We start from the raw sequence: 12,360 nt of genomic DNA on the forward strand, positions 1-12,360 counted from the left end.
GGATCTTGTGGCTGTTTTCACAAAGGTCCATTTAGGGTATCCACAGGCTGTAAGTGCCCCCTTCAGGTGGTTCTGTTCCTTCTCTCTGGCTTGGGCGCTTGTTGGTATGTTTTCCGCTCTGTGGTGCAGTGTTCTCATGACCCCTAGCTTGTGCTCCAGTGGGTGGTGTGAATCAAAGAGTAGGTATTGGTCTGTGTGTGTGGGTTTTCTGTAAACACCAATCTGCAGGCTCCTGTCCTCTTCTATGTGTACAGCGCAGTCCAGGAAGGCCAAACTGTTGTTGTGAACATCTTCTCGTGTGAACTTGATATTACTGTCCACAGAGTTGATGTGTTCTGTGAAGGCTTGCACTTCCTGGCTTTTAATTTTGACCCAGGTGTCGTCCACATATCTGTACCAGTGGCTCGGTGCTATTCCTCTGAAGGAGTTGAGGGCTTTATTCTCCACTTCTTCCATGTAGATGTTTGCCACAATCGGGGATACCGGTGAGCCCATGGCACAGCCATGCTTCTGTCTGTAGAATCCACCGTTGTACTGGAAGTAGGTGGTGTTTAGACAGAGGTCGAGTAATTTACAGATTTGGTCAGGGCTGAGGCTAGTTCTGTTGTTCAGGGTGTTGTCTTGTGTTAGCCGTCTCCTAACGGTTTCTACAGCCTCTATGGTGGGGATGCAGGTGAACAAAGAAGTCACGTCATAGGATACCACGGTTTCATCTGGATCCAGTTTTAGTCCTCGAACTTTGTTTACAAAGTCAATAGAGTTTTGGACGTGGTGAGGCGTGTTTCCCACCAAAGGAGCTAAGATGTTAGAAATGTGTTTGGCAATGTTGTAGGTGAACGAGTTAATGCTGCTGATAATCGGCCTGAGTGGGGCTCCTTCTTTGTGTATCTTGGGTAGTCCATAAATGCATGGAATGGCTTCTCCAGGATACAAACGGTAATATTGTTCATGGGTGATGGTGTTGTCCTTCTGTAACTGTTGTAGACTGTTGTAGGTTGGGTCTCGTCTCAGTGTCTCATATGTGTTTGTGTCCATTAGTAGTGTGTTGACTTTGTTCTGGTAGTCAGCTGTGTTAAGTACTACCGTGCATCTTCCTTTGTCAGCAGGTAGGATAGTGATGTTTTGATCCTTGCTCAGGGATGTCACAGCCTTCCTTTCTTGGATGGTGAGGTTGGAAGGGGGGGCTGCAGATACCTTTAGTCTGAGCTGTTCCGCTTCTGTTTCTGTTAATTTGTTTTTCCTAATGGCCGATTCTGTGGCTGTGATGAGGTCTACTGTAGGTAGTTGCTGTGGTGTAATGGCGAAGTTTAATCCTTTGGCCAGAACGTCTTTCTCTGGTTTGGTGAGTTCCCTATCTGAAAAGTTTTTCACCCATCTGTTGTCTGTTTCATGTGTTGTGGGGTTGTTGTCCTTTCTCCTCCAAGACAATTCTCCTGTTCTGTTAGTGCAGCTTGCTCTGGACTGTAGGTTTTGGACTGTAGATTTCCGGGTCTGTCTTTCTTTGCTCTTGTTGTGCTGAGATAGCTGTGCTTTCTTGATGAAGTCCATGACCAAACGCATGGCTCAACACAGAAGGGCCAACTCCTCAGGTCAAGACTCTGCAGTCTACTTACATCTGAAGGACAGAGGACACTCATTTGAGGCCCACCAGGTGAACATTTTAGACAGAGAAGATGGATGGTTTGAAAGAGGTGTCAAGGAAGCCATCTACACCAGGGTTGAGAAGCCGTCATTGAACAGAGGAGGGGGTCTACGCCACCACTTCGTTCAGTCTTGGCCACCGGTAGTCCTAACGACTGTAACGACTGTCGTTACAACAACCAGTAACACTAACGAACCAGCAGTATTGATGATCCTGGCAAACGACCCCACTGAGGTTAAATAGCTGAGTTTCCCTGCCAGTCAGTCACAACTGAAGAAGTCCTTTGGATAAGGGACGAAACGTCTCCCAGTATCTTCAACCAAGTCCAGTTGCCCTTGACTTTAACCTTCATTGGATAACTATGACCTGGATGACTGAGAATCTTCATAGACAATCCATCCTTCAGTTTATTAGTTATTATTATTAAAAATCACATTCAAAATCACCAACTATAAAGATACATAGTTTTCCCTTGACAGGAATGGTATGAGCTTTTGTAATCTTAAAAGTAACAAGTAACTACAGCTGTCAGACAAAGTAGTGGAATAAAAAGTACAATATTTTACTCCGAGATGAAATGAAATACAAGTATAAAGTGGCAGATAATTGAAATACTCAAATAAAGTACATGTACCTCAGATTTGTTCATAAGTTGGCCTACAGTACTTGTGTAAATGTACACTCCACCACTGAGGTCATCACAATACATCACAACTTATTTATAGATTATTTCTGATTATTTTGTTCTGAAGTTGTGAAAAGTAGAGAATTAGCCGATACAGATCTATCACTCAAAATCCTGAATTATGAATTTGAATATAACCGTTATGAGATTACTATGTTAGAAAATGTATCAGAGTAGACATCTGGAGATCATAGCAATACTTATTGTTTCATCATACAGTGAAAATGTTTCTTATGTTTATTTTTTGGGCCTATATGCTTATTGTAAATTACTGTTTTATTTCAAGCCCTTTCATAACTTATCCAAGGCCTGCATGACAATACTAAATTGTTATACTGATTTATAAAATATAAATAATTGAATTGAATTTGTATCCATCTAAACAAAACACAATTTTTCTCCAGTCCACAATGCTTTATTCTCTAAACATTTTTAGCTATCTTGCCTCAGGGTCGTGTCTGAAGTTGTCAATCAGTCATTTGTTTTATACAAAACAATATTATCATAACTTTTCAGAATAGTTTTCACCAAATACATGTACTTTACATTAAATATTTGCTTAAGAGTACATTTATTTATGTCTGATTTTTATCAAAGCATGGTAATGTTTGATATACACAATGTTTATCTGTATGTCATATGACAGGTGAACAGTAAATAAAGAAACCTGAAACAATCTCAGACACCACCCTTATTAAGGAAAGATTATTGAAATTGTTTAGTTTATAATATTGAATACATAAAAAAAAGTATTGTATTCATTATAGCTCCTCATCCTGTGCATTCTCAGAGTTAGACAGTGTTGTAACTAGATGGATACCCGCTCTTACCTTTTCCCAGGGACTCTGTAAAACTGATATTTGGAACTTTGCACTATATTGCCTAGTATAAAGGATTTATCTATTGTTGTGTAGCAACTGGCTGCACTAGAAACAATGCTATGTGATAATAAGAACATTTGTAACATTATCATGGGGATAGCCACAGCTGCACCTTCCAGTGGTTGCTTGTACCTTGGACCTGCATTTCAGTAATGACATTCGAGTATTAGTGCTTCTCAGTGATTTGTACTGGAAGTAGACATATACATTTGTAGTATGTGTGTATAGATCTATAGTCATAGATTTTGAGATAGTTACAATTTTTGCCTCCCTTTGGCATCAGTCATGAATAGGCAACAAGTGAACACAACCATAACAAAGAAAAACACCAAGGAAGGAAATGAATGAGGAATTCAATACTTTTATTGAACAATATTCTGCTCTTGACAGGTATTAGCAGAATGTTTCCTATATAGGGGTCCAACAAAAATAACCATCAGAAGCCATTCAAAATGGTATGTGTATCAAACAGCTAATATTTTATCAAACAGTGACATTGAGTTCTTTATTCTTTAACAATAATTGCATAAAACATGCATATGAACATGAACATTACCAATATTACTGCAAAAGCATCTACATAAATATTACAATGTCAGAACAGTGTCTTGTCAAGTCTAATGAAGCAATCAGGCCAGATGATTTATCTGATCTAAAGCTTCTTCCTGTAATACACGAACTGGTAAATTCAATTTGATTCAATTTTATTAACTATATATAGCGCCAAATCACAACAACAGTTATCTCACAGCGCTGTTCATAAAAGAGCAGGTCTAGACCGTACTCTACGATGCTATTTACAGAAACCCAACAATTCCCACCAAGAGCAGCACTAGACGACAGAGGCAAGGAAAAACTTCCTTTTAAGAGGCAGAAACCTCGAGCAGAACCATGGCTCAGGGTGGGCGGCCATCTGCCTCGACCGGTTTGGGGGGGGGGGGGGGGGGGGGGGGGGGGGGGGGGGGGGGGGGGGGGGGGGGGGAGGCAGTCTACACTGAAAAAAAAGTCTGTTGAACTTACATAAAAATAATATGTACATCGGTTGCACATACATTTATTTTTAGTTGAAATGATTCATTTCAATTTAGTATACTGAATTCTTATATGTAAAATCAACATGATTTGATTATGTTCATTCAAAGTTATTTATTAATGTTAAATTTACTAAATTATTCTGTAAAGACTCAACATCATTTGTTTGTGTTAATTTAACATTCCCTTTAATGTTTAGTGTATTCACTTGTCACTTATTAAAGCAACATGAGATTTTGATGTAAAGTATATGCAGTGTTGTTCTGTTCAGTTAACCTAACCTAGTTAGTCTCATAAAGATTCTGCAAACTTTGTGTATAAATTCGACATGCTAAAAGTATTTCTGTACGCTGATTTCTTTTTAATCTTACCTACAGTTATACTCCTGTAACATTTTCAGAACAAATAAGGCATACACAAAAACATTTCTTTTGAAACTGTATTGTAATAAAATAGATTTACTAACAATACTTCAGTCAGTTCCATGCAATGTATACGCAAATAAATGCATTCATATACAAACCATTCTCACATTAGAACAAAGCACCTTTTTCCTTTATATAGACACTTGGTTGTTTCACCAAGTTATCAAGAGTGCATTGTAAACATTCTGCTACAACCTGAGGCAACACTGTTGGTCATTAAAACACCTTCTGAATGACATCAAACCAGCATCAATAGGAAATTATACAACAGCCAGATTAATGCAGAAATGTCTTGCAAAATTATGCAAAAAAGTGCATTATACATCCACTACATTTAAAACCTCTTAACAACAAAAAAGACAAATGTAATGAAATCATTAAATGTAAATGCTCCGTATAGCGCCTTTCTTTAGAAACTAACATTCACACACATTCTTACACTGGCGGAACAGATGCCAGAGGCAATTTGGGGTTCAGTATCTTGCCCAAGGACACTTTGACATACAGCCTGGGGAAGCCAGGGATTGAACCACCGACCTTCCAATTAATTAAGTTATTGTGCTCCTTTAACTGCAATGGTTCTGTAATTAAAGAGTAATAAAATTAAGAAGTAATTGATTTCCCACCACTACTATATTTTCAGTTACGAATGTGCAAAAAACAAAATCACCTCCCCATTTTAATATAGGGGAAACTGTTGGGAGCTCTGACACATCTGACAAAGCTGACATAAAATGAAAGAGATACATTTTGCCACACATGGCCCTGAGAGAAATAATCTGCTGAAACAAATACGCTACATTTGCAGTAAACAAATGCTTACATAAAGGCAGCGCAAGTGAGTTGCAAAAGTCCAGTCCAATAAAAAAAGCAGCAACAGTCCATGTTCCAAGAAGAAAGGGAAACTGTTGCATCCAGGTTGCCTAAAATGGCAACAGCTCACTTATAGTTTGTGTTTGAGTCCCTGGGCTTTCTTTGACAGTGTGTTGCCATCCAGCTCCATCACAACTTTCTGGAGCACTTCGAAAGAGTACTTAAGTTCAAGGATTGTTGAGGTTCAAGACATACATTAAGCGAAAAAACATGGCAGCAGCTATGTTGCAACGTCGTCCATATCATGCAGTACCACCTGGCCTTCCAGGACAATCCCAGTGTCTTCTGGTCTATTAGTGTCATTTAACATATTCCCACCATGGTCTCGTCAATGGCACCTTGGTTCAGGTCTTTGTCTTCTGCCTGCAGAATGTACAGTCACAAAAGAAGCCATATGAGAAGAAATAAAAAATAAAACACTTAAACCTTGAGCCTATTATGCACTGAAAACATCACACTGAGTATCTGCATTAACTCATAACTGATTCTTGAAATTGTGGCCTGGGCCTTTATATACCAGGTCTTGTGTGAAATGAACAGATTGCTATTATAAGTTTATGTTAAAAAATGTTTTGCTCCTGTTTGGAGTTTTTTATGTCCTGTGTTGTTGGTTTTCACTTTTACCCATTTAAGATTTTCCACAGCTATGCAGTTGCACAATATACCGACGGTCTACATTAGCATTCATGAACTTTGACATGTGTACAGCTTGTAGCAAAGCAATACTGGCTACATATATACTGGCTACAATACTGGTTAATGTTTTGTATAAAAAGGTCACTGTATTTTATGTAACTACACGGGATCTGTCAGTGAATGTTTATGAATTTGACAGAGTCTATTAAATGGAATATCAAGAGGGCAGCAACTAACAATTCAGTCATTATTAGTTAATCTATTATTTTCTTAGACTTACAAATATACTTGGGTGTATTTGATGACAAATTTTAACATTTTGCAGAGAAACACAGAGTTGTAATCTATTACTTTTAGGGCTGGACGATTCATCAAAAAGTAATTCAAACCGAATTTCAGATTATTCAGATAATTTCACTTTGAATTAAATTTAATGCCAACTTCAACATGTATGAAGGATATAATGGAAAATCAGTATGGGTTTTAGAAAATAATTATTTACCATTAAGAGTCCCCACCCATCTCCATGGCCTCACATAGTGCCTTTTCGTCAACAAAAGCTCCATTTTGAACTGAAGTTAATCAGTTTTTTTTTCTTTCCTGACAACTCACTGACTCAGGCACGTTCCAGTCAAGAGCGTTCTACTTTCACAATGCAGTATGACATCCACTGTTTCATGAACCACACGTCAGCTGATTTCCCGACAGCTCTACTCTAGTACTGTTAACTTCACAGCTGATCTCCTGACAGTGCTGTGTTATACTCATTTGGCCACTTTTCATAGTTAGCTTTGCACATATTTAACAGTGTTTTGATCATTCCAATTCCTAATCACCTCACTGTTTAGAAAGTCAGCTAGCCTACTAAAATTAATTATAACGTTGTGATGATACAGCTGAACAGGATGTTATTTGGTTTGGTTTGTTGTCATTCATCCACATATCGAGTACATAAGTTTCTTAAGGCCCATGGTGCTCAATACAAGATCACAATAATCAACTTACAAGACACAAACATATTACTACACTATACGACACAAAAATGGAACAGATATATTAAGGTGGAGAGAACATGGTTTGGCTGGAGCATTGTAAAGTGCGTAGTTCAACACGTATCTGACTCTATACTAATAACAGCAGCCTCATAAATAAAACAGTAATGACACTGTAATAAGTAAGTAATAATGCTATGCAATGTTTGCTACATTTATATGAAGTGACATTAAATAGCTGCATTTCATTATTACCTACTTAGATAGATTGTTACAAATACTTTGAATTACCAAGTAGTCACACAGTAAGAAAAATACATCTTTATCCTATTCGTTTTACAGTCGCAAAATATGTATCCCTGTCCATAAAGCACAGGTGATGGTCTACTATCAAGTATTTAATATTGGGTATACTTCACATCAGGACTAATAACAGGGCGGAATATGGAGACTTTTGTTGTTTCCTAGCAGTTATAGTGGGATACAAAATACGAACTGGGATCCAGAGAATGTCTAGTACACTAGAGCTTCTATTGATCATTAAGCCTTACAACGAAGTGCTGCATCAAAGAATGTACTGTAACTTGAGCCAAAGTTAAGAGGAATGTTGTTGTTTTTTTGAATAATGTAATTTAATAAAACTATAACTAAGTTACTGGAAAGATCCTGTTACTGAAACAAATAAGTGTAAGTTACTGAAACATACGAAAACATAAAATTATATACTAAACAAGACAATAAGACACTTTGAAAGCTTGAACATTGCCTTTGTCTCTTTTCTCCCGGAATGAATGGGCCCCTCTGACAAAACAACTGGCTCCAGCTTGGCCCCCTCAATAAAACTGGTCTAGAACCGCTACTGCTTGTACAGCGATGAGAGCTTGTCCAACTGTTTCAAAAAAAGTTTTAAATTTTTTTCTATTTATTGTAAATAAACAAAAGTGGAGAGAGAAGTTGTGAAATTGTATTTACATCCTTTGCGACTCAACTATCACCCCTGATAGAGCACAAAGTTTTTCACAGGCTTCATATTTGAATAATGTAGCACTAGGCGACAGCGTTAACGTTTACCTTTTTCACGCATGCTAACATTTGGTAATTAGCCCTAAACACAAATTACAGCTGAGGCTGATGGGAAGGTGAACATGTTTGAATTGTTTGTTTGAATTGCATTGCAACTCAACTTCAGACATTTCAAAACAACAAATGTCATCCTCACTAGAGGATCTCTGAAGTAACTAGGCTTCATCCTCTGGGGAACACAATGTAGTATGTACAAAATTTATTTGCAGTTTATCCATTTCACTCTGCCATCTCTAGAGTTGTGCGGCTAGCACACTTTTCTCCATTTCATTCTTTTTTTAGTGTAGCATTTTGGATGTGTACAATCTCCTGGAATGTATCTCTTTTTGTCCAGACTGTCCGGAACCACCCAGCGTCACAGCTATCATCGGAGGTTCCATTGTGTCTGTGGCTCTTATCGGCATCATTCTGCTGATGATCATCAAGTTAGTCCTCTACATGAAGGATCTGAAAGAGTTCCGGAAATTTGAAAATGAAAAGAAGAAAGCTAAATGGGAAAAGGTGAGACGATTTATTTGAATGTAATTTTTTTTATCACTGCTAACAAAAATGTAGAAATAATCACTATCAACATTTTAAGATCTAGACCTATGGTTTTCCTCTAGAAACTAAAAAAATATTCAGATTGGACTGCTCTGCAGTACAGAAGGCTGATGTTCAGTGCTATTGCCGGCTAGTAGCACGATGAGAAAATTGAGGCTGTGGAGGTCTGGCCATCTTTCCCAAAGTTGTCATGTGTAGATATTTTTTTCTGTAGATATTTTTTTGAGCTTTGCACTGTGCAGAATCAGGTGGCCAAAATCCTGTGAGAAAAAGGAGTCACCATGTGTGCAAAAAACAGAAGACAGCCAGCTGAACAACAGCAATAAGAGCAATAATAACAGTAGACATAAGATAACAACTGAGAGTGAATGAGAAGGAGAAACAGTCAGGAAAATCTATAAACAACACAGCACAGCCATGAGAGGGAAATATTAATAATGGAAGGGAAGGTGAAACAGGTCAGAGGGAGGCTAGACTAGAATGGTCCTCCCCACTGGGGCCAGGTTGCTGACTGGCCCCAGCATTCAGCCTCGTCCCCCGCCCTCTTAGGCAAGAGGACGCCAGGTCCCTCCAGGCCAGGGCTTCTAGAAGGAGCCCCTTGAGCACCAGAGCCAGCGAACACCCCGCCCAGCCCTAGGGCAGGTCCAGGGCAGCCCAGCTACCCCAGCTCGCAGACCCGCCCCAGACCCAGAGATCCAAAGCCCCAAACCACAGGCCTCCACCATCCCCAAGGCAGCTCAGCACAGCCCCGACCTTTGATGGCATAAGACCCATTCTGAACATCCTTTGTCCTGTATAGTGTGTTCTGTGGAGAGTTTTATAGTGTATCAGTTGTAGATTGGGATTTTTAGTCATTCTAAACGTACAGTACTTGTGTACAGATATTTTAGTTTGCACTAACGGATAGATCAGTCTCCCTCTTATAGAATGAGAGAGAGGCTGAACCATCTGTTGTCAACAGTATTTTTTTTATTTTCGATAATAGTTTGGGATTTGAGAGTTTAAGAAAGTCTGTTAGGTAGGTTTATTGTCACAATACAACAGATTATATAATGAAACTGAGCTTCGTAACTCCCTTCTGCGAAATAGCAGACAATATACATTAATACAGAAGCAATTATGAAAATGCTAAACAGAAATAAACTATCATCAGGGGAGCAGTGCTAAGGATGAATTAGAGTTTAAGAGTCTGACAGCTTGGGGGGGAAAAAGCTGCTCTGCAGTCTGGTGGTGCAGCAGCACAAACCTCTATCTCTCTTCCCAGAAGGCAGCAGGGTGAACAGGCTGGGACTGGCTGGGTACTGTCCTTTAGTATCCTCTGGGCTCTGCAGGCACCTCACCTCACAGATATCACTGATGTTCAGGAGATGGGTACCAATGATCTTCTGAGCAGTTTTAATCACCCACTGCCCTCCGGTCCTGGGCCGTGCACATCCCATGTTAGTGATGTTTCCAGTCAGGATGCTTTCTGGGCTTTCTTCTCCAGCGTGGAGATGTGAGACGACCATGTCAGGTTCTCTGTGATCCTGATTCCCAGGAACCTGAAACTGTTCATCTGCTCAACCTCAGCTCCACTGATGTAGACAGGAGTGTGTGTTTTTATCTCCTTTTTCCTGAAATCAATGATCAGCTCCTTAGTTTTGCTGACTGTTATCATTGGAGGTAAATCTAAGTCCATTTTCTTAGACTTAAATCTTGCCCAGATGATGTATTTAAGCTATTGATATTCAAGAAATGTATTATTGGCTAATTCCATAGTGTGCCACTAGATCCTGAAATGGAATAAATTTACTGCCCTGGATGAAAATACTCTAGATGTCTTATCCCTTTATCACCATAAAGGGGAATTTAGCCTTTTCTTATTTTGGAGGATGCCAGGATTGTTCCAGATTGGAGTAAGTCTGGATTTTCTTGAGCCAGACCATTTGAGAGACCAGTCTTTGCTTGTGCAAGCTACTGACCACAGTCCACGTCCCTATTTGAATACCAGACTTTATTAGAGAATGTACAGTCATCCTTCTACATTGTGGAGATGAGCACATGCAGCACCCAGGCAGAGCAACACTGACACTGTGTGTGGGTTGTATAATCTGCTGTGAAATCTTGAAATTAAGTGACTTCAAGACAAGGTTAAAAAACATCATAGATGAAAACGAACTAATTGTTGGGCTTTCTCTGTTGCTAGGCTACCAACCCACTGTTCCAGAATGCCACCACAACTGTGGAAAACCCAACCTTTACTGGAGAGTGAGGGCTCCCACTGCAGCACAGCGAGCTGCGCATCAGACAAAACTCTGCGTATCTGAGTTTTGTTTCTATGTTAGAAAGTATCATTTGTAATGCTCATACATTTTTGAAAATGTCCACATTCACACTTATTTACCTTTAATGTTCTTGCTTATTTTCTTAATGATGAATTTCTGTCAGTTGCATTTGTTTAAAAATATGCACATTTTTGCTCATTGCATGTAACAATTATACAAGAAGTAATGTAATGTTGTATAGCTTATAATGCAGTTGATAGTGGTACAGGATGGTTAGAATATAATCATGTATCACATACATACACTGAACTCATATCAGAATATTGCTCCTCATTTTATAGTTCAAATGAAGTTTCTCTTCGTGTGGCACATTCTTTAAGTGATTGCTAGAATTATTTCTTCTAAATGTATGTCTTTAAAATCAAATTTGAAGTGGAGCAAAGATCAGAAAAATGTGTTCTTATTTTAATTGTCACAGTGCTAAAATAAGATTTAAAGCTGCAGTAATCTGTGTTTCTGGTCAACAGACAATAATAAATCCAATATATCACAGTGGTTTTGACTTCAACTCATGAAGGAAATATATGACTCTTCCGATGCTAAATGCTTCACTGTGTTCACCAGCTTGTGGCTAATTGTAAGGTCAGGTGGCAAAGCACTCTATAGCACGACTCAGAAACATGATACATGTAAAAGTCTAGTTTTACTTAAAAAATGGATTTGGTACACAGGTAATCAGAGAAAGCAAACATCTGGCAGGCAGAAGGCAAAAGCGAGGTCAGGGAAAGAGGCAAAATCTAAAACCAAAGGCGACAAGGAAATAATGCTGGAAAGCTAGACACTGCGTACCAAGACCAACTAATCAGGGCGGGTCAAACAACCATACAGGTGGGAAACACACAAGGACAAGAAATGAAGTGATCTGGCACAAAAGGAGAGGTAAGTAACAAAGAACAACAGGAAGTGTGTGATGTATCACTAACTTTGTCGTTCTCCAGTTTGGCGTCGTTAGCCCTGGGTTTTTTGAAAAGCCCCGGATCTCAGAAGGATTTTTTTTTAAACAACAACAAAAGGCTGAAAATTGAACTTTATTGGCTTAACTAAATTAGGCGTGCGGGAGCGAACGAGAGAAAGAGAGAGAGATTATTGTTATTATTTATTCTCCTGCAAATTAGCAGAGAATAAGATGATCCAGCTGTAGCTCTGTGTCTGTCCTCTCTGCTCCACCTGAAGCGGCTGTGAGCTGCACTTTATCAGAGGCGCTGAAATTAACTTGTGTGGATTTGTGGTGAGGTTCATCACCT

General features: G+C 39.1%; 1 protein-coding gene across 1 annotated transcript in view; it reads left to right on the top strand.

The window, feature by feature from the left end:
* itgb2 (integrin, beta 2) overlaps window positions 1-11,611 on the top strand; it is a 68,060-nt gene extending 56,449 nt beyond the window's left edge. The window contains exons 15-16 of the mRNA XM_046054784.1: window positions 8,584-8,750; window positions 10,978-11,611. Of these exons, the coding sequence (XP_045910740.1) occupies window positions 8,584-8,750; window positions 10,978-11,043 (233 nt within the window). The 3' untranslated portion in view covers window positions 11,044-11,611. The remainder of the gene's footprint in view (window positions 1-8,583; window positions 8,751-10,977) is intronic.
* The last annotated feature ends 749 nt before the right edge of the window (window positions 11,612-12,360 follow it).

This window comes from Micropterus dolomieu, linkage group LG07 (assembly GCF_021292245.1).
Source record: "Micropterus dolomieu isolate WLL.071019.BEF.003 ecotype Adirondacks linkage group LG07, ASM2129224v1, whole genome shotgun sequence".
NCBI classification, from domain to species: domain Eukaryota; kingdom Metazoa; phylum Chordata; class Actinopteri; order Centrarchiformes; family Centrarchidae; genus Micropterus; species Micropterus dolomieu.